The 21,047-nt window shown below is 57.9% G+C and overlaps 2 protein-coding genes and 1 non-coding gene across 8 annotated transcripts; 2 read left to right on the top strand and 1 right to left on the bottom strand.

The window, feature by feature from the left end:
• The first annotated feature begins 2,055 nt into the window (after positions 1-2,055).
• Positions 2,056-5,767, top strand: Zfp36 (ZFP36 zinc finger CCCH-type). Of its 2 annotated transcripts, XM_078032084.1 has the most exons (3): positions 2,056-2,999; positions 3,418-3,495; positions 4,222-5,767. In XM_078032084.1, the coding sequence occupies exons 2-3, from the start codon at positions 3,454-3,456 to the stop codon at positions 5,152-5,154; spliced, it is 975 nt and encodes a 324-aa protein (XP_077888210.1). In that variant the 5' UTR covers positions 2,056-2,999; positions 3,418-3,453; the 3' UTR covers positions 5,155-5,767. The 2 variants fall into 2 exon arrangements, with proteins under 2 accessions (XP_077888210.1, XP_005336471.1); XM_005336414.5 differs by having other exon boundaries at positions 2,056-3,495.
• A 3,113-nt stretch (positions 5,768-8,880) lies between these two features.
• Positions 8,881-8,973, bottom strand: Trnai-uau (transfer RNA isoleucine (anticodon UAU)). The gene is given in 2 exon segments: positions 8,881-8,916; positions 8,936-8,973. It is a non-coding gene; the product is annotated as a tRNA-Ile (tRNA).
• A 274-nt stretch (positions 8,974-9,247) lies between these two features.
• Positions 9,248-19,518, top strand: Plekhg2 (pleckstrin homology and RhoGEF domain containing G2). 5 transcript variants are annotated; one of them, XM_040279284.2, is made up of 19 exons: positions 9,248-9,538; positions 10,727-10,878; positions 11,636-11,907; positions 11,987-12,087; positions 12,846-12,912; positions 13,026-13,072; positions 13,250-13,400; positions 13,729-13,866; positions 14,054-14,254; positions 14,692-14,784; positions 14,862-14,948; positions 15,316-15,349; positions 15,437-15,538; positions 15,633-15,680; positions 15,756-15,794; positions 15,949-15,965; positions 16,153-16,329; positions 16,670-17,567; positions 17,750-19,518. In XM_040279284.2, the coding sequence occupies exons 2-19, from the start codon at positions 10,752-10,754 to the stop codon at positions 19,324-19,326; spliced, it is 4,176 nt and encodes a 1,391-aa protein (XP_040135218.2). In that variant the 5' UTR covers positions 9,248-9,538; positions 10,727-10,751; the 3' UTR covers positions 19,327-19,518. The 5 variants fall into 5 exon arrangements, with proteins under 5 accessions (XP_040135218.2, XP_040135219.2, XP_040135216.2 ...); XM_040279285.2 differs by having other exon boundaries at positions 9,248-9,804; XM_040279282.2 differs by lacking the exon at positions 9,248-9,538 and adding an exon at positions 10,211-10,568.
• Positions 19,519-21,047: the final 1,529 nt, after the last annotated feature.

Raw genomic sequence — 21,047 nt, 5'->3', positions numbered from 1 at the left:
GGCGCCAACCACTCTCCCCATCATGCGCACTGTCGACGTCAGGCACCAAAGTTCACCAATTTCACTGCCTTGTGACTGGGCCACAGAGGAACTTCATCCAGACACTAGCCTAATGTGTCGTCATGCACATGCAGCCTCAGGCACACCCACGGCTAAGGACAGACACGTGAACACCACTCATACACCTAAAAAGCATACACACTGAGCCACAGCTGCAGTCACCTAGAGGGACTTCAAGGTCATGAAATCACCTAGCTTCAAGGATATCTGCAGACCCCCAGCCACACCAGCGGGTACAGTCAGTCCCTGGCCAGCCCAGGCATCTTAGTCACTCCAGATCCCACAGTGGCTCAGAGCTATGTACAGATGGCAGCGGTATGGCAGTGCAGTCCCATAAATCCAACTCAAAGACAGCTGCAGGGCAATGGCAATTCACCGCCTCCCCACATCCAGTTGGCTCCAGCGCTGGTGGTTAGTCAATCTATTACACAGATAGATGGTTTCACATGTTTATTCACAGAGTCCGGTCCTTGGGGATCATATGCACACGGCCCTTCACACAGGAAACCCGCACGCTCAAGTCCCACACCTACTTCCCCAACTGCAACCCCAGGCGCCCTGACCTCCTCCCCCCAGAGGTGCAGGGCTCACACCTGCAGGAGCACACTATTCACACTAGTGGTGCACACCAGCAGTCCCACACCGGGGCACACACGGCCAGCCCCAGCCTTGGCCACACCCGCGGCCGCCCAGGCCATCACGCCGGGCACACACGCAGCCGGGCACACGTGCCGTGAGTACACCGGCCCCTGCTCGCCCGCGCACTCACACGGGCTCTCACACCCCCGCGTTTCCCGTCCCCGCTTGTTTTTCTGGAAACTCTGCTCTCCGCTCTCCTCCCCCTGGGCCGGAAGTGCTCATGGTATTTTTAGCCTTTCTGGTTTCCGCCCCTTTCTCCCTCCACCCCTGCCCGCCCGCCCGCCCAGGACCCGATCGGGGCGCCCAGCCCGGGACCCCGGCCACGTCCCTCCCCACCGTCATTCCAGAGGGGATTCCCGGGGCCGCTGGAGCCGCGGATTTTCCCGCTGGCTACGTGGGGAGCGGGGAGGAGTCCTGCCGTGAACTTCCTCCCGGCCTGGGCGCTGGGGGCAGGGCACCCGACTCCGGGCCGGGAGGGGAGGGTCCGGGCCCGGGTGCGAGCGAGACGCGGGCGACGGAGGAGGGCCTCGACCCTCGCTGTCGGGACAGGAGAGGCCCAGGCCCAGCTTCCAGAGCCTCCCACGTCGGCCTGGAGTTTGGGGGAAGCAGGGGTCGTCCCGCCCTGCGAGAGTGGCCCGATCCCCAGCGTCCAGCTCTGGTCCCGATGACTCAGCAGATGGCACAGGGGAGGGGGCCGGGCCGACTCAGGAGTGGGAAGGGCTCCCTGTCTCCAGGGAATCGAAACTGGACTCCCTCCCCCTGGACCGTGGCCAGAGCGGACCCGGGCTGCCCCCCACTCAGGTTTTCCCCTCTAGTCCCTGGAGCGACAGCGACGGCGCTGGCCTGGGCGGAGGCAGGTCCCGGGGCCCCTCCTCGCGCCCCCCTCCCGCCGCTCTTCCCCTGGTCCTCGAGGCTCTGTTTACAGCAGACGGAGCCCTGGTTACAGGAGAGGAACCCGGGCGTCCCGGCTGAGCCTCCTCGTCACGGCTTCCAGGAAGCCCCCTCCCCCGCCCCCTGCGAGTGAGTCACGGGCGAGCGGGAGGCCGCAACCGTGCCAAAGCCGCCCGCGGCCCGCCCCGCTCACGGGACCGATCTAGGAAGGCCCCTTGGCCTCAGAAAGCGCCACATTAGGGATTCCCCCCGTGCTACGACGAGGCAAGTTGGCTGGAGCCTGGCCAGATCTCCCCACCTCAATACAAGCCCGCGGCGCAGCGTGCAAGAATGAACTTTCCACCATTATCACTCCGCTTCACGGCAATGATTTCTATCTACCCCCGTCTTTTCTCTCAAGGCAGCCAGCTCATCAGGATTCCCCCCAAAAGGTCAATTTACTTCTCAGATCTTAAAAGAGTTTTCACTCAGGGCAATCCTTTGAAAATAAAGGGCTTGCCAATGTGGGGGATGATCCTTGAAAATGGAGAATTGCTGCAAGGTACCCTCATTGTAAGTCCCATTCAACCGTTGAGGAAAGCCCACGGCGACCATCTCTAAAAACTGTTGAATCCAGGCAGTCCTCCTCCGATCCAGTGCCCCCCACCCATCTTTAATTTTAAATGTCTTGGAATTTGGTGGCTGAGGTTCACTACCTTTTAAAGGAAGTAACTTGACCTCGGTTTCTTTGTGCTTAAAATGGGTATAATACCTCCCCGAGAGGTGGCGGGGATTGAGTTAATGTATGTAAAGCATTTACACAATGGCCCACCCGGAAGAAATTAGAAGTGCCATTATCAGCGTCAGCAGGAGGTGCCACAGCGGCCCGTTTCAACCTGGCCAGGTAGCCCGGACCTCACCCAACCCCCACCCCCCTGAATGGGACGTGGAGAGTAGTCAGGTCTGCCGATCTAGGTGATGCTGCACCAAGTAGGTCTGCGAAGAGAATTCCCTTCCAAAAGGTCTGTGGTCTCGGCTCTTCCTTTTGCCCCTGCAGATTTCTGTCTCTGCAGGTGTTTCTCACTGGTTTTCTCCTTTTTTCTTATGTGTCTCTCCCGTGTCGTTTTTCCTTCTGAATCTGTCTCTCAGGGGCCATCTCTGGTTTCCCCACTTCCTCCTCCCTCCTCTTGTTCCCTTCCTCTTCTGTGCCTTCGTTTTTTGTTTGTTTTTGGTTTGGGACTAGGCATTGAACCCAGGGTGCTTTGCCACTGAGCTACATCCCCAGCTTTCTTTTTTCTTTTTCTTTTTCTTTTTTTTTTTTTTTTTTTTTGAGACAAGAGTTTCACTAAATTGCCGAGGGTCTCGCTAAATTGCTGACACTGCCCTGGAACTTGGGATCGTCCCGCCTCAGCCTCCCAGCTGGGTTACAGGTGTGCGCCTCCGCCCGGCGGGGCTAGATGTCTAGCTGCGTGCCGCTCTTTGTTTTTCTCTCTGCATCTCGTCTTATCTCTGTCTCTTTCTCGGTCTCTCCCCTCCCCGAGACTGTCCGTCTCGCACGTGCACACCCACTCGGCCTCAGCCCCTCTCTTTTGCCCCTGGAGCCATTCTCCCTGTTCCCTGGGCGCTTCAGGCTCTAGCTTCCCATCCCAGGCCCTCCCGCTGGGTCGTGGCTGCCTCCCGGCCAAGTTCTGGCGCATCGTAGCCGGGGGCGGGCGGAAGGGAACTGGTAGGAGGCCCGGCGGGCCGAGCCGCGGGCGCGCGTCCGGGAAGCGGCCCTCCTGGCCCCGCCTCTCGTGACCACGCCCCCAAGCGGTCCTATAAAATGCTGGCTCTCGCCACCCGCAACAGCCTGACTTCAGCGCTCCGACTTTTGGCCCGCCCTTCATGGCCACCCGCGCCGCCATGGATCTCACTGCCATCTACGAGGTGAGTGCCCTCCGACCGCATTCCCGAGGGACCACACGCCTGACTCTCTACTCTTCTGGCGCCGCAAACTCGGGCCGGGGCCGTCGGCCTCCTTTCTCAGACCAGCCTGATTATCAGGACGGGAAAATAGAGCCCACAACTCCCGGGTCACAGCCCAAACACGGGTGGGGCGGCCCTGGAGACGGAAAGCTGGCGCACTTTTCTCAAACTAGGGTTGCCTGGAAGCGGAAATGGCCCCCACACCTGGCTCACCCCTAGTTGCTGAGGGCGCGGTTTTGCGCGGAGGCGTTTCTGGGGTTGAAGTTCCACCGCGGGGGGCGGGGGGACCAACTTCTGCCTCCGCTCCTAATCCGAGTTCCTAAAACCCAAGACGCGGTCTTCTAGGTCGGCTTTGCCTGGCTCCCCCAGTTACGAAACTCATCCGTATCCCCGGAGGCCCAGAGGCTTCAAATTGAGGAACAGTTGTGTGCTCTAACTTTGGGACCCCTCTTAACTCCTCAGCGGCGCGGGGAGGTGTTTCTGGGTCCCTCAGAATAGGCGTCAGTCGTAGATAAACCCAGAACCTCCACCGGGATCCCTGGGATCTGGAACCCAGGAGTTTCTGTAATGGGGTGGGGCTCAGGCCCGGAGCCCACAAACCGGACTGGCAGGCTCTTGTGCCGTGGGGCGGGGCGTCACCCTGCGTTTTCGGTTTTTGGGTGTCCTAACCGAACACTATTCCCACAGAGCCTCTTGTCGCTGAGCCCTGACCTGTCATCCGACCACGGAGGAACTGAGTCCTCTGGACTCTGGAGCCTGAACTCATCTGACTCCAGCCCTTCTGGGGTCACCTCCCGCTTGCCTGGCCGCTCTACCAGCCTGGTGGAGGGCCGCAGCTGTGGCTGGGTGCCCCCACCTCCTGGCTTTGCACCCCTTGTTCCCCGCCCGGGGCCTGAGCAGTCGCCCTCACCCACTTCGCCTACTGCCACCCCTACCACCTCCTCCCGCTACAAGACTGAACTGTGTCGGACCTTCTCAGAGAGTGGGCGCTGTCGCTATGGGGCTAAGTGCCAGTTTGCCCATGGCCTGGGTGAGTTGCGCCAGGCCAATCGCCACCCCAAGTACAAGACGGAACTCTGCCACAAATTCTACCTCCAGGGCCGCTGCCCCTACGGCTCACGGTGCCACTTCATTCACAATCTCAACGAGGACCTGGCGGCCCCTGGCCACCCCCATGTGCTGCGCCAGAGCATCAGCTTCTCTGGCTTGCCCTCTGGCCGCCGAACCTCTCCACCACCACCAGGCCTGGCAGGCCCTTCCCTGTCCTCATGTTCCTTCTCACCCTCCAGCTCCCCACCACCACCTGGGGACCTTCCACTTTCACCTTCTGCCTTCTCTGCTGCCCCTGGGACCCCTGTGACTCGAAGGGACCCCACCCCAGCCTGTTGCCCCTCTTGCAAAAGGGCCACTCCTGGCAGCATCTGGGGGCCCTTGGGTGGCCTGGCCCGGAGCCCTTCTGCACACAGCCTGGGATCTGACCCTGATGAATATGCCAGCAGCGGCAGCAGCCTGGGGGGATCCGACTCACCTGTCTTTGAGGCTGGGGTTTTTGTGCCACCTCAGCCACCTGCAGCCCCACGACGACTCCCCATCTTCAATCGAATCTCTGTTTCTGAATGACAAGTGCCTGCCTAGTAGGCATCAGCTGGATCTCAAGGGGAGGCACTTGTGCTGTGGGAACCTGGGGGATTCCTGATTTAATCAAGTGGCCCTTCCTCCACATTCCATAATGCATTAACCCCTCCCCCATGCCACCCTGGGGCAGGTCCCCAGTGTGCAAGCTCAGTGTTCATGGTGTTGGGGGACAGTGTTTTCTGGGGTTCTCTAAAACATGTAGCATATTTGAGGGAACCAGTGAGTCCTCTCCCCTGCCCAACTGTCTCCTGGAATTGTTTGCTGTGAATAGTAGGCCCCTATGTCCCCTCCCGTTTTCCCCTAGACCCGAGGTTCCAGTGTTTGGTGATTGGAACCTCCCTGAGGGAGAATCCTGGTGCTCAAATTTCCCTCCACAAGCAAGTAGCCAAAGTTATTGCCAAATCCCTCCTCCCAAGCCAGTGGGCCCCTTATTTATGACGACTTTATTTATTCTAATAAGATTTTATAGTTATTTATATATATTGGGTCGTCTGCTTCCCTTGTATTTCCCTGCCTTTTTGTAATATTGGAAACGATGGTATAATTATTGTAAGTATGCTATAATAATATATTAAGTAATATATTTCTTAAAATTTTATTTTTGTGTTTTTGTTTTGGTTTTTTTTTTGAGATTTTTAAATAAAAGGAGTCTATCTGCAAAAGAATGCTGTTTTTTTCGGGGTCTAGAGGCGGGTGAGGGGAGAGGGAAGGTCGCAGGGTAGAGTCGACTGACCTTTGTGAACCACAGCGCCCGCGGCACTTACCTGGCAGGAAGTGACGTCAGCGGACCCGGCCCTTCACCTGAGAGGGCGGGTCCAGGTGAGGTCACCCGTAAGAACCGGGAGAGCCAGTTCCCGGGGCGTGGGGGGCGCTGCGCTCCTGTCTCATCGGGCTCCTTGACCTAGCTCGGGCGGGGACGGGATGTTTCCGTCCCCACGGGGCCAAGGGAGGCGGGCCGGGCGGAGTTGAGAGGACGGAATGTGCCGGAACGCGAGCCCAGGGCGGGCGGGGGCGGCCGGGCCGCAGAGGCGGGGGTCACCCCCGGGGCCCAGGCTCCTGGGGCCGCGGCACCCGCCTCAGCACTTGAACCCGGGGGACTCGGACCTCCGGGCTGTTGCGGGAGGAGGTCCGACGTCTCCAGAGTCGAGAATCTCAGCACTTTGGAATCTCAGGCTGTGTCGCTTCCAATCTAGGCACGACTTCCTACTAGACGCTGGGGTCTCACGGGGACCCCCGGCATCCCCGGGACACTGGGTCCTCGGGGTTACAGGGTTGGGGCTTGTCGGGACCCAGAAGTTCAGAACTTCGGGATCCGGGCATTTCTGGATATTGGGAATGCGAGGCGTGGGACTCCTCCAGCCGGGGTGGCCTCTCCCAGCCGGCGTGCGTGGGTCGTGGACGCGCGTCCGGGCGGGGCCCTGGGAGCCGCGTCCCCGGACCATACAAGGCAAGAGGCGTCGGGAGCCGCCCCCCGGAGTGGGGGCGCCGAGCCCGGAAGCCGCCCCACGTCAGACCTGCGCCCCACCCCTCGCCCGCAGTCTCCTCCCTCCCTTGACCCCTCTTTTCTCTCCACTTTCCCTCCTCCCTCCCACTTCCCTCTCGTCCCCTCCCTTTTCCCCTTTGCCTCCAGTTCTCCTCCTCTTAGCTCCTCCCCTCCCGGGTACTCCTCTCCCCCAGCCCTTCCAGCCCCCCACCCTCTCCTGCCCCTCACCCCCTCTTCTAGTTACCCTTCTCCCCCTTTCTTCCCTCCCCGATCTACCTTCCGCCTCCTCACTCTTTCCTCTTCTGCAGCCACTTTCCCTCCTCCCCTCCTCTGCCTCCCTTGTCCCTCTTTTCATCCCACTGGCTGATTGTGACCTTTGGTCTTCCCTTCCAGGAAACTGCCTCCTTGTGGGAAAGGGCTCAGGCCCTGGTATGTGGGAGAGAGGGAAACAGAAACCCAAAGACCCAAAGGCAGAGAGCAAGAGTAAGCAGTGCCAGAACATCTGCAGAAAGAGACGTGGACTCAGAAAGAACACCAAGAAGCAGAAATATCTGATTGATTCCCAAAACAGTAAAACCTGCAACCTGCGCTGGGGGTGTCACCAGAGGGAGAGCCCCTGCTCAGCTATACAAAGCCCTGGGTTCAGTCCCAGCACCAGCCAAACAAAAGGAAACCCTCAGCTAACAAAATGACACCTACTACCAGTGATCAGGACTCAGGCCAGACACCTGGGACCTGGGAATCCCTTGTCACCTTTCTCAAACCCATACTGCAACAATTCATCGACCAGCTCCACCCTCCCCCAGGACTATCTCCTCCTGGTCCTATCTAGCATCTCCCACTTGAGCCTTCACAGCAGCTTCCTCAATCTCTCTGCTCCAGCCTGTCCTTTCTCTTTCCTCCACTCCCCCAGGGGACAAACTAGGGAAGCCTGTTGGGACACCTGATCACCAAAAGTCCAAAGTCCTCTATGCATCCTACACAACCTGGCTCCCATCTGCTGTCCTCCCCCTACTCATGTGACCTCAGTCACTGCTTTCCTAGCTGCTCCACCAGCACATCTGGCCCGTTACAGCCACAGGGTCTTTATGCTGGCTGTAAAGGCTGTCCTGTCCCTCTGCCTGCATGACACCCTGGTGTCCTCAAAGCTTACTCCCCTCCTTTGGGTCTTTGCTCAGATGAGATTATCAGGGACTGGTTCTATTACAACCCACACACCCCTCCATTCCCCAACTTTCTACCTTGCTCTACTTTCTGCATGGTATTTGTCATCACCCAACATAAAAAGTGTACTTCATTCTGCCACAGTGTTGGCACAGGCCTATATTTCTGCTGCCACTCAGAAGACTGAGGCAGGAAAGTCCCAAGTTCTGGGCCAGCCTGGGCAACTTAGCTAGACCCTGTCTCAAATTAAAGAAATACATAAAAGGGCTGGAGACCTATCTCAATGACAGGAGCCTCTAGGTTCCATCCCCAGTACTGGGAAAAAAAAAATTGTTTTAGGTTTATTGGATTCTACCTTCTCAGTAGAATGTCAAGTTCTCAGGGGCAGAGACTTATTCACCGCTGTATCACCCACAACTAAACAGAACCTGGAACATAATGAGGTTTTCAAATTAAAAAACAAAAAACAAAAAACGTCGAACCAATGCCTCCTGGGGAGCTGAGACGAAGGATAATTAGTTTGAGGCCAGCTTCCGCAATTAGTGAGACCCTGTCTCAAAATAAAAATTTTTAAAAAGGGGGATGCAGCGCAGGAGTAAAGCGTCCCTGGATACAATACCCAATACTGCCACGGAAAGAAAATGGATTAAGAGACCGAGAAAAGAGGGTTAAAAAGAGGAGAAATATAGAGAAAGCGGCAAAGTTCTCATACAGTTTTGCGGACCCACAGCCTGTCATACCGCTACAGAAGTCTTAAACTAGGTGAGTCCCATCCAACACTGAAAAAAAGAAAAAGTCATAAACTCAGATTTACAGACTCAAATCGAGGCTCAAGACATCTGGTGAGAGGCGGTACCTCCCCCTGGCGGCAAGAATGGGAACGGCACCTTCCCACTATACAGAACAGTTTCTCAACCCACCGTCGCGAAATGAGTTTTTCCAGCCGCAAAATTCAGATGGAAGTGTTCATTGCTCTAAGTGATGTAGATGTCTGATTGACCCACAAGATATATAAGAATACAAACTGATGAGAAAACTAATAATGTTCCTTAGGGAAAAAAGAGTGCTCCAGGTGAGGATCGAACTCACAACCTCGGCATCGCTCCGCCCGCACTGTCTTATAAGTACCGCGCGCTAACCGATTGCGCCACTGGAGCTCCGGCCGCACCCTTGCGCCACTGTGTCCTTCAGGCGTTCTTAGCCACGTGACCTCTCCAGGAAGATTCTTCCCTATATTGTGTATGCAAATAGAAATCTTTTGTCTGACCAATCGGAAAAAGAGTACGTCCAGTTCCGGATTCTCACGCCTCGTAGGCCCTGGCTGTAAAAGGGAAAAGTCTGCGAGGCGCTTGGAATGTGGGGCTGTGGCCGCCCCGAGGACCCGCCTCCTCATGAATATTCAGAATCAAGGCGGGGGAGGAGACTTAACCCTTCGTTGGCGGGCCGGCCGGAAGGCGGCCCCTCCCCCCCACGGGCGGGAACAGGATGTGAGCCCGGGCGGCAGAGGGGGAGGGGAAGCCTCCGGCGACCGCCCCCCACCCCACAGCTGGGACCCACTTCTCCCGCCCCAGATGTGGCGGTGACGCAGCCGCCGGAGCCCCGTGCCATCCATCTCGGAGTCAGAGGGGTCCAAAGTCTCGGACTCGGGAGTCTGGAATTTCTGCACCGCTTCTTGAGAGACCTCGAAGTCCAGGCCCCCGCGACCCTACTCGAGGACCTCAGGTGCCCAGCGCCCCCTCCTGGGGGAGCCAGGAGTTTGGGACGTCAGCCCCGCAGGACCCGGGAGGCCGAGCGTCCGGCACCCGCGTTAGAACTCGGGATCCCCGAACTCACATCCCCTCCAAGAGTTTAGAAATCCGAGCCACGGTCCCGGGTTGGAGAAACTTGGGATCCGGACCCCTAGCGCCCCAGCCAGTCTGTCTGGGGCTGCGGCAAGCACCACTTCAAGGGGACCCAGGAGTTCTGGACCCCTTGCGCTCCGCCTCGAGGTGATTTAGTCCCTGCCCCTAGAGTTAGGGGAACTCACGGACCCGGGTTCTCCTACAGTTCTACCTAGAAGGTTAAGGAGTTGGGGTCCCAGCGCTCGCATCCGAGACGCCCAGTACCCCCCTCTTAGAACACCAAAATTCGGACTGCCGGACCCGCTTCCCGAGGAGCCCAGGATCCTGGTTCCCGGAGTCCGAGAGCCCGAGGTCCACATGCCTGAGTTCTGCTCCGGGCCTCCCTGGGGACCGGCTTAGGGTAGACTGGGAATTCGGCTCCCCGGCGCGCGGGCAGCTCCCCGGGAGGTGCGGGGAGGCGAGGGGCCCGGGCGGGCTGGGGGAGGGGGCGGCGCCGCCGTGAACAATGAGGGGGCGTGCCGCCCGGGCGAGCGGAGGCGCCGGCGGGAGTTGGGGGCCGAGGGGTGTGGGAAGGCGCTGGGGAGATTTTGGCGTCCGGGACAGTGATCTGGTCGGGAGGGATCGACTGGAGGAGGGTGGAGGGCTTGCGGCCAGCGCCCCAGCGCTCAGTCCTCAGCGGGGGAGGGAGCCGTCTGCAGGACCCTGGCATCCGGTCCCCCAGCCTCCGCCCTCCCCTGGGACCCCGCGGCCTCCCGCCCACGGCTTTTCCCAGCCCTGCCCCTCGCCCTCGGCTCCAGCCAGAACTCAAACGTTCCCAGGATGCCTGATTCTCTGACTCCAGGCCGACGGGACTCCTAGCTTCTGCGACTTGCTCTTTTCATTCTTTGTCTCAACCTTTCCATCTTCTCAAGGTTCTCTCCTTATCCCCCTCTTCCTGTCACTTTGCCTGTCTTCCCCATTAGTTCCTCCCAAGGGGCCCCTCCCTTCTAATTCCCAGAGCCCCATATGTGAGTGTGGAAGGCCAGGAGGCCTGTGGGGTCCTGTACCCAAGAAGGGGGTCTTTCCGCAGGTTGCTGCTGCAGTGCTGCTGAGCCATGCCTGAGGGAGCCCGCGGACTGAGCCTGTCCAAACCCGGCCCCAGCCCCAGCCCCAGCCCCAGCCCCGGGTGCAGTCACAGAGGTCAAGCCTGTGAGTGCCCAGCTGTGGGTGAGACTCCGACAGGTGAGCACCCAGGCAGGTAGAGCCTGTAGGCATGTTTCTTACTCAAGATTTGAGGAACCCTGTGTGACTAGTCTAGTGCTGGACAGTGCTGGCAACACAGGGGATGACCAAGACAACCCAGCCCTGTCCTCACAGAGTTCCTGATCTGGTGGGAAAGACAGCTCTTCACAATCAGTGACAGTCTAGAGGGGAAAGCCTGGGACCAAGTGGCCAGGGCTGTGGTGCAGACACCTGGGAGGTATGGGAATCCAGTCTGGGAAGTCAGGCTTCCTGGAGGTGGCAATAGCTAACCAAGAATTGAAAGGTTGGGAGGAGAGAGTTGGACAAAGACAAGGAAGACTGTCCCCACAATGGCCACACTGGGAACAGTATGTGCAAAGACCTGAGCCGCGGCTTTGGTAACTGTAAGAAATTGGGGGTGACTGGACAGGGCAAGGCGAGGTGCGGCAGTGGGAAGAGAGCTGACTGGAAAGGTGTGGTGGCCGCTTTGCACGGGGGCCTGTGGATCTGAGGAGTTTGGGCGTTAGTCAAGGGCATGAGGGTTACCTTCCTGTGCCGATGGAGGAGCAGGTGGGTGGAGTAGATAAACTAGTGGCAGAAGCTCATAGAGAGCCCTGATGGGAGAAGGTGGGGCTTGACCAAGGCTGGGCCGTGAGGAAGACAGGAAGAAACCTTTGGGAAGGATTTGGCCAAGTGAGGTGAGGGGGCTGTGGGAGGGGGCTTGGGAGAACCCCTGACCTCTCACTCCACATCCCAGCAGCCCCTGCAGCCCCCGCCATGGCTTCCCCTCGAGGTTCTGGGAGTTCCACATCCCTGAGCACTGTGGGCTCTGAGGGAGACCTGGCTCCAGGGCCCAGCCCAGCCTGCTCAGCCTCCAGGCCAGAGCCCCTGCCAGGTCCCCCCATTCGCCTGCATCTGTCACCCGTTGAGGTCTCCGGTTCGGCAAAACCCTCACGGCTGGAGCGCGTGGCCCGTGAGATTGTGGAGACAGAGCGGGCCTATGTCCGGGACTTACGCAGCATTGTGGAGGTGAGGTGGGCAGGCAACTGAGGGCAGTGGGGACCGCAGACAGGCCCCTTGGCCCCAGTGACCCCAGTCATCCCTACAGGACTACCTAGGTCCCCTGCTGGATGGCGGGGTCCTGGGGCTGAGCGTGGAGCAGGTGGGCACCCTGTTTGCCAACATTGAGGACATCTATGAGTTCAGCAGGTGAGGCGGGGGTGCTGAATGCTGTTGGGGGCTGTGTCCTAACGTATACTATAGAGCCCTGGAGCATTCGGTCCAGGCTGGCACATGGGGTAGGGTGACGACAGTCAGGGTTCATGATAGAGTGAGGGCCCAGGAGCGTAGGGGACAGGAATCTAAGAATATGGATGAGCTCCAAACATCAGGAGAGGGTCTCAGTGCAGTGCCAGGCTCACAGTGAATCCAAGAGTCTTGTGGGGCCTGAAGGTCGTAGCCATGTCAGCACTGTGACCAACTTGTCCTGATTTGCTCAGGACTTTCCCAGTTTTAACCCTGCAGGTCCCTTGTCCTGGGAAATTGCTTTAGTCCCAGAGAAATCAGGTGGTTGGTGGCCCTGTGAGGAGGGTGTTGGGTTCAAAGATCATGACATCTCTGAGTGCTTTGGTGAGATCTCGGGATCACAATAAGGTTGTGGCTTTAGCAGTCAGGACACCCTTCTCCCCTGGGCCATAGTGTCCCTTTTATGTCATGACATAAACCCACCCTGCCCACCCCTGTTCATACCAGTTGTGACAAGATTTCAGTCTAAGGCATGTGAAGCTGTCCAAGGACAAAGTCTAGGCAGGTTGCAGTACCCGGTAGTCAGCAAAGACCCTTCCTCTGGACAAGACACCCCCTTGAGAGACCCTGGCTATCGCCAGACCCTAGCCCCTGTGGACTATTGGGAGGTCTTCCCGTGGGGGACACATGGAGGTAGTTCCTCACCTTCCCCTCCTCCACAGTGAGCTCCTGGAGGACTTGGAGGGCAGCCGCAGCGCAGGGGATATTGCTGAGTGCTTCGTGCAGAGGGTGAGTAAAGCCAGGCTTCTCAGCCAGGACCCGCCCGGCAGAGGCGAGCAGGCCTGGGCTAGGCTGGAGGGGGCCCTGGGAGCTGGGGTTTCCCTGACTCCTGTCTCCTGCAGAGTGAAGACTTTGACATCTACACGTTGTACTGCATGAACTACCCCAGGTGAGCTGTGGGGAGCCCTGCTAAGCCCCAGGCTAGTAGCCAGCCCTCCTCCTTGTACCCCCTGACTGCCCTTGGCCCCGCCAGACCCTGACTGTCCCCAAACCCTGGCCACTTGCTGAGCCCTTCCAGCTCCGCCCCTAGAACTGCCAGGCCCCCTGACCTGTGCTGTGCCCCCAGCTCCCTGGCCCTGCTCCGGGAGCTCTCGCTGTCTCCACCAGCGTCCCTGTGGCTGCAGGAGCGCCAGGCCCAGCTTCGTCACTCACTGCCCCTGCAGAGCTTCCTGCTGAAACCCGTTCAGCGCATCCTCAAGTACCATCTGCTGTTACAGGTCAGCTGTGGCCCCTGGGCGAGGGCAAGGTCCCAGCCATTGGTCACCTTCTGGTACTTCTGGACCATGGGCCCAACAAGAGTTGGGCCAAGCCTGCAGAGGTATCCTCTGACTTTCCCCCAGACTCTGCCCTTGGGGAGGCATCTGGGCCTCAGAAACTGGGCCAGTGTTTGGTGTCAGGTCTCACTGGCCGTAGGGACTGGCACCCCATGTCCCACAGTCCGGTTTTCTCTGTCTCTGCCTCCTACTGTGCATTTCTGCTCTGGTAACTCTCGTGTCCTCTCTTTTCTTCCCTGCCTGTGTACCTGACCTGCTGGCCACATGGCAGGAGCTAGGCAAGCACTGGGCAGAGGGCCCTGGTGCTGGAGGCCGAGAGATGGTAGAGGAAGCTATTGTGTCCATGACAGCGGTCGCCTGGTACATCAATGACATGAAGCGCAAGCAGGAGCACGCAGCGCGCCTCCAGGTGGCCCAAGAGTGGTCTGGGCTGGCCGTGGGGAGTGAGCCGTGGGCCTGGGGGGGGGGTCAGTGCTTCGAGGCAGCCTTAAAGGGTTGGCTCAGAGCAGGTCCCTGTCACTAACCTCCCCGTGTGGCGTGTGTATTTATGTGCCACCTGTTCCTGCCTGTCCCTGCTCCTGGTGGGGTCCCAACAGGAAGTGCAGCGGCGGCTGGGCGGCTGGACTGGCCCGGAGCTCAGTGCTTTCGGGGAGCTGGTGCTGGAGGGCGCCTTCCGAGGTGGTGGAGGGGGTGGCCCCCGGCTGCGAGGGGGTGAGCGGCTGCTCTTCCTGTTCTCACGGATGCTGCTTGTGGCCAAGCGCCGGGGGCCAGAATACATCTACAAGGGCCACATCTTTGTGAGTTTGGGGATGGGGCCGGGCTAGACTGTTACTACTTGGTATGTTCTATTTCCCTGTAACTGTAAACCTAAAAGGATGGGGGTGTTAGCCTGGTTTAAAAGTGCCACATTTTCTTGGGTTCAAATGTAGCTTAAGGCTTGTTAGGAGGTACAGGGCTGGTAGGGTATGCGAGTAGTGATGGGGTGAGATCTGCAAGGGAAAACCTGGATTTGCCCACGAGGCAAGTGTCTTCAGGGGGAGGGACCATGGGGGGCCTGGTGAGGGCGAGAACAGAGCCTAGCCCTGTGGGGAAAGGGGACCCGGCATATGGTCTTATAGGATGCATCCTTTGGGGGCATAGGCCCAGATACACCTCCCGGGCATCTTAGTGCCTGCAAGACTTGGGGCTGGGCCTACAGGACATTGAGCCAGGCGCCTCTCTGCCCCTAATCCAGTGCTGCAACCTGAGTGTGAGTGAGAGTTCTCGAGACCCTCTAGGGTTCAAGGTGTCCGATCTGACCATTCCCAAGCACAGGCACCTGCTCCAGGTGAGCATAGGGGTGGGTGGGGCTGCAGGGTTCCTCCAGACCTCGCTCCTGGCTTCCTGACTCTATCCCACCATCAGGCTAAGAACCAAGAAGAGAAGAGGCTGTGGATTCACTGTCTCCAGCGCCTCTTCTTTGAGAACCACCCTGCCTCCATTCCTGCCAAGGTACAGCTCCTGCCACTGTGCGGGGCCGGGGGGCTAGAGTGCTGGAGACCCTACCCCCATAGTACCCGAAGACCCTCTGAGTTCAGGGACACTCCTGTAACATGGTCACTAAAGGCACAGAATTAGACCACCTGGGCTTGAATCTCAGCTTCACCATGACCCTGCTTTGTGACCTTGGGCAAGTCACTTTTAACCTCTTTGGGTCTCAACTTTCTTACCTGGGGGAATTCTGGTGGCCACCTCCTAGGTTCCTGGTGAGGATTAGTGGTCATCAGCCACGTCGGGCCTGATGCAAAAGCACCCGTTTATGAGAATGGTGTGGTGCTCGCAGACCAGCCGACTTGACCCTCACCCGTGTCTCTTTCAGGCAAAACAAGTTCTCCTGGAGAACAGCCTGCACAGTGAGTTGGGACCTTGGCCGGAGGCTGTGGAAATTGGACAGTTACTTCCAAGGAAAGTGGGCTTTCAGCCTGAAACTCTCTCCACAGGTGCTCTGAAAAGTAAGACTGTCCCAGAGCCCCTTACACCCCCACTCGGGTCTCCCCAACCTCGGGATGCTGGAAATTTCACCCCTGGCCGAAGGAATACAGGTAAATGAGGGCGGGCTGAGGCTGGCCCCCCAGCCCTCCCCTCCCAGGATCTTGGGACCGCTCCTTACAGGATTCCGACCTGCGTCTCCCACAGCTCCATCCCCAGGGCTCTCTGCTGCTCGTCGTGGCCGCAGGCAGTCTGGTAAGTACCTCCACCTAGAGGTGACCCCGAAATCCAGTGAGAGTGAGGCTCCTGATATCACTGTATCCTCCCCAGAGCCAATGAAGGACCCGTATGTCATGTTTCCACAGAATGGTCAGTGACTGGTCCTTCCCTCTCTGTCTGTCTGTTTCTCTTACCCCAGGGGATACCCCGGGTGCTGGAGGAAGGGGATGGGGTCATTCATTAATTAGAAGGAATAACTCTTTTCTGCATCTCACTCTTTCTCTTCCTGTTTCTCCATCTCCAGATAAGCCTGGATTCAAGGTAAGAAGCACCCCAAGGCAAGGCCTAGAGGTCTGGGTCTGATGGAGGAGTTGTTTTAAGTTCCAAAATCCTGGGTCTGAATAAGAGGGTTGGGGCTTAGATTCCCCCAACTGAAGGAGGGAACTGGGACTCAAAGTCAAGGGCCGGGGCCCTCCTGGCTCCTGCCTTCCGCTCACTCTCCTCACAGCATGCTGGCAGCGAAGGGGAGCTGTTTCCCCCCTCAGAATCGCAGCCAACAGTCCCAGCTTCTGGACCCCCTGAAGACCTGGAGGATGCTGGGCCCCCTTCACTGGACCCCTCTGGAACCTCAATCACTGAAGAAATCTTGGAACTGCTAAACCAGAGAGGCCTCCGGGATCCTGGGGTGAGCTGGGCACCTCATCATGGTGTTCTTGGGACTCTTGTTTTTCTTCTTTGGTACTGGGATTTATTCCAGGGGCACATGCCCACTGAGCCACATCCCCAGCCCTTTTCATATTTTTTTTAGAGACAAGGTCTTGCCTGTTGCTTAGGGCCATGCTAAGTTGCTGAGGCTGGCTTTGAACTTACGATCCTCCTGTCTCAGCCTCCCGAGCTTCTGGGATTACAGGCGTGTACCACCACCCCCGGCATATTCTTGGGACTGTGTCATGGGCAGACAGAGAGCAGGGACCAGGTCAGCCAGCCCACCCTGATGTCTTGGCTTCTTCCCATGCTCACTACAGCCAGCAATCCACGACAGTCCCAAATTCCCCAGAGACTCCCAGGTGCCAGGCGACAGCAAACCGCTCACATTCCAAGCCCTGCCCAGCCGGGACTCTTCAGAAGAGGAGGAGGAAGAGGAAGAGCTGGAGATGGATGAACGGGAACCTTCTCCACTCCACGTCTTAGAGGGGCTTGAAAGTCCCAGTGCAGCTGAAATTCCCGACATTCCCAGTCTTACTAAGATTCCTGACATACCTACCCTCCCCGAAATTCCCGAAGTTCCCTGCCTTCCTGGTCTCTCTGACATTCCCAGTGTTTTTGAAATGCCCTGCCTTCCATCCATTCCCAGTGTGCCCGACATTCCCAGTCTCCCCAGCGCTCCTGCTCCCTGTGACTCCTGGCTCCCATGCCCTCTGCAGGAGCCGGCCGAGGCCCTAGCCCTCAGGAGAGAACTATTCCCTAGAAGCAACCCTGGGGAGCTGGGAGAGCCTCCCTCAGAAAGCAGGGCAGGACAGGAGCAGGAAGGAGAAGGGATATCATTCCCAGATTTCCAGCCCCAGAATGTCACCCAAGCTCAGGGATTCCCAGATGAGCTGGAATTTCGCTCTTGCTCAGAAATCCGAAGTGCATGGCAGGCATTGGAGCAGGGACAGCTGGCCCGGCCAGGCTTCCCAGAGCCACTGCTGATCCTGGAGGATTCGGATCTGGGTGGAGGCAGCAGGAGTGGGAAGGCAGGAGCCCCGCACTCAGAGCGGGCAGCATCCCGAGTGCGAGAGCTGGCCCGGCTTTACAGCGAGCGGATCCAGCAGATGCAGCGGGCTGAGACGCGGGCATCAGCCAATGCCCCCCGCCGCCGGCCTCGGGTCCTGGCCCAACCCCATCCATCCCCATGCCTGCTCCAGGAGCAGGTCGAGCCAGGTGAGGTCTGGGTGGGTGTATGATCACTGGAGGTGGCCCAAGATGGGGCACTGGAACCCAAACGTCTGAGAGGTTTTGGGACAAAGATAGTGGAGGGTTGGCTGGGATCTGATGGCCCAGGTGCTGCCATCAGCAAAGGGCTGGCCGCAGGATCAGTCCTGACTCATCCGCTTTGCACACAGGGCCCCGGCCTGCCTTTGGACATGTGCTGGTATGTGAACTGGCCTTCCCACTGACGTGTGCCCAGGAATCTGTCCCCTTGGGCCCTGCTGCCAGGGTTCAGGTGGCCGCACCTTTATCTAGCCTGGGAGGCCACCTGGATGGCCAGAGTCTAAATGTTTCAGATTTGCCTGAGCAAGGCCATCTGGGCATTCATGCTCCCGCTGTTGCCCCTTTACTTGGGCAAGGAACCCTCCAGAATGTCCCGGCTCCAGCTGCATCACCTTTGCCAAAGCAAGAAGGCCCTCCAGCCATCCAGGCCCCAGCTGTTCCAGCTGTGTCTGATCAAGGCCACCTGGAAATCCAAGTTCCAGCTACCACTTCTTTGCCTGCACAGAGAAACCATGTGGATACTCAGGTTCCTTCCGCCACCTGCCTTCCTGAGCAAGGGCGCCATGTGAACGTTCAGATTCCAACCAGCATGGCGTGGCCCCAGCACAGAAGTTGCTCTGATGTCATGGTTTTAGCCAGCAGCCCTTTGCCCAGGCAAGAAGGCCACCTGGATAGCCAGAACCCCACCAGCATCCTCAGAACTGAACAGGGAGGTGCCAGGGCTGATCAGGGCTCAGCCAGTGTCTGTGTCCAAGCTGTCAACCTCTTGCTGACACATGAGAACAGCTTGGACCATCAGATTCCAGCCAGCATGCCACTTGCTTCGTCACGTCACCTCCCAGACACTCAGGTTCCAGGTACCTCACCTTTACCTGCACATGGAGGCCCCCTGGACCATCCGCTTCCTGCCAGTGCTCCACTGTCTTTACTCCAAGAACCCCCAGACATTCAGGTTCCAGCCACGCCACCCTCGCCCCAGCCACAAGACCTCACGGACACCGGGGACACCAGGAACCAGGTCCTCCCCCATTCGCTCAAGCAGGCAGGCCTTGGGGACGCCCAGGCTCCAGCTGCTTCCCCGCTGCTTCCAGAGCACAGCCTTGTGGACACACAGGCCCCCAAATTCACCCCTTTGTTGGGGCAGCAGAACCCCCTGAACATCCCTGTTCTGGCTCCCACGCCTTTACCTGAGCAAGGAAGCTCTCGGGACGTTCAGAGCCTGGTGCCCACCCCGGTTCAGACCACCATGGTTTTATCCAAACCAGGAGGCCCTTCCATGTCTCTGGATGCCAGGTCAGAGTCTTCAGACTGCACCCCTCCCCACAGCCCCCCGCGCCCCACACGGCAGCTCCTGGGCCCCAATGCAGCTGCCCTCTCAAGATACCTGGCCGCCTCATACATCAGCCAGAGCCTGGCTCGGCGGCAGGGGCCTGGAGGAGAGGCCCCTGCAGGCACCCGGGGTCCCTGGTCTTCCTCTGCCCCCACTTCCAGGGCACCTTCGCCGCCACCCCAGCCCCAGCCCCCACCGCCCCCAGCCAGGCGGCTCAGTTATGCCACCACTGTCAGCATCCAGGTGGGGGGTGGGGGGCGGCTGCGGCCAGCCAAGGCCCAGGTCAGGTTGAACCACCCTGCTCTGCTGGCCCCCACCCAGGAGCCTGTGGGCCTTCGAAGGGCCCAGGGGACTCCTGATGCCCCTTTCCACACATGAGCCATATCAGGCCACCTAAAAGGCGTTTGACCAGATGCCATGTGCTCTCAGGACCCCACCTGGAAGTTCCGACACAGGTCTACAAATGGCTACAGCTGCATACCTGGGATCTGCTTTCATAAACGTCCCTTGCCTTGCTACAGCAGGGGTAGGGAAGAAGATGTCATTAATATTTTGTTAATTAACATGAAATTATGTGTGTTTTCCGGTTTTGGAGGTGGTGGGGGATAATAGGACCTGATGAATGGGAAGAGACACAAGCCCGTGACTGGTGTACCTCTTCCAATTCATGAGCCTACCTGTGGGACCTGCTTATCCAACTATTTCTACCCTCCTCATCCTTGCACCCAACCGTCACCCAACCCATGTCGCATTCCATTCCTCCCTCAGGCCACCTGCCATCTCCCCTTCATCCTAACAACATCCATCCACATTTCCACCCTGACTCCATACACCTCGCTCAGCCATCTCCAGATCCATCAGCTGACCCATCTGTTCCTCCCTAATTGGGTTCTTCTGGGTCCTTGTACCACAAAACTTCAGAGATGTGCCAGAACCAGGGCAGATAAGGTTTGGGCCCTAGCAAAAGTGTCCCACATCTGTTTGGTTTCTCTTAGCAACAACCCTCCCCAGTATGAATATCCCAATTCTTTTGCTCCCCCTCACTTGGGACCTCCGCAGTTCTTCAACAGGCCCATGTGGGAGGAGGCTCCCACAAAATAATTCAGATTGTGGAAACAGAAGGCTTTTTATGGTGGAGCCCTTCTCCCCCTCCTTCCTACAGTGGTATGCCCAGTGAGAAGCCTAATCTACACAGCTTGTTTGATGAGAATGCCAGCTTTCATCAAACACATCTTGTGCTTCAGAATGTTGTGTTTTTCTGTGGAATTCTGAGGCACCCGTGTCATGGCCATAAATTCAGGCCCTATATTTATTTACTTGGTGTGTGCCCTTCCTCTCTGAGCCTGTTCTCATGTACAAAATGACTCAGGAAAGACCCTAGCATTGAGCCATGTTCTCATTCCACAAATGTGTCTGCACCTCTGACCAGGGGCATCATTGAAATCACAGATCCCCGAAGGTCTGATCCCTCCCTACTGAATAAAACCCTCTAGGATAGGAGCTTAGGAATCTGAATTTTAGTACTAGCTAAAAACATACAAAAAATCTGGATTTAGCTCAGTGTGGTGGCACATGCCTGTAATCCCAGCAACTCAGGAGGCTGAGGCAGGTGGATCCCAAGTTTGAGGCCAGCCCGGGCAATTTAGCAAGACCCTATCCTGTCTCAGAATTTAAAAAGGGAAAATAAAAGTTGATATTTACTGGGTACTAACTGCATACCAGAAGTCTTATGGACACTCTATGTGAAGTCAATCACTTGGTCTTAACATCTCAAAGGGCAAGTGGCAGGGAGGGTGGGGGTGTTTTGTTGCCCAGCATTTAACCCAGGGTCTAGCATGTGCTTGACAAATGCTCTAAGGATGTGTTTTAGTCACTCAAGATGAGGACACTGAGGCAAAGAGATAAGGCACTTACTCAGGGCCACAACCAGGGAAGGGCAGAGACCTACACAGCCAGGTTCAAGTCTGTGCTCTGGAATTTGAGCGCCTATCCAATACCCTGTCATGCTTGCCCCCAAGAGACATTAAGAGCAGGTAAGTTTCTTTGGCCCCAGGAGGCTCCTGGCCAGATGCTCCCAGGGTCCCAGGTGATCAATGCTT

Source organism: Ictidomys tridecemlineatus, chromosome 15 (assembly GCF_052094955.1).
Source record: "Ictidomys tridecemlineatus isolate mIctTri1 chromosome 15, mIctTri1.hap1, whole genome shotgun sequence".
Lineage (NCBI taxonomy): Eukaryota > Metazoa > Chordata > Mammalia > Rodentia > Sciuridae > Ictidomys > Ictidomys tridecemlineatus.
The sequence above is the reverse complement of the archived record's forward strand: the minus strand, read 5'-3'. Positions and strand labels throughout refer to the sequence as shown.

Bases quoted from the DNA above. Each gene is read 5' to 3' on its own strand.
- Zfp36 (XM_078032084.1), top strand. From the start codon at position 3,454: ATGGCCACCCGCGCCGCCATGGATCTCACTGCCATCTACGAG. The intron at 3,496-4,221 runs GTGAGTGCCCTC...CTATTCCCACAG, and splicing joins ATCTCACTGCCATCTACGAG to AGCCTCTTGTCGCTGAGCCC.
- Plekhg2 (XM_040279284.2), top strand. From the start codon at position 10,752: ATGCCTGAGGGAGCCCGCGGACTGAGCCTGTCCAAACCCGGCCCCAGC. The intron at 10,879-11,635 runs GTGAGCACCCAG...TCCACATCCCAG, and splicing joins TGTGGGTGAGACTCCGACAG to CAGCCCCTGCAGCCCCCGCC. The intron at 14,785-14,861 runs GTGAGCATAGGG...TCCCACCATCAG, and splicing joins AGCACAGGCACCTGCTCCAG to GCTAAGAACCAAGAAGAGAA.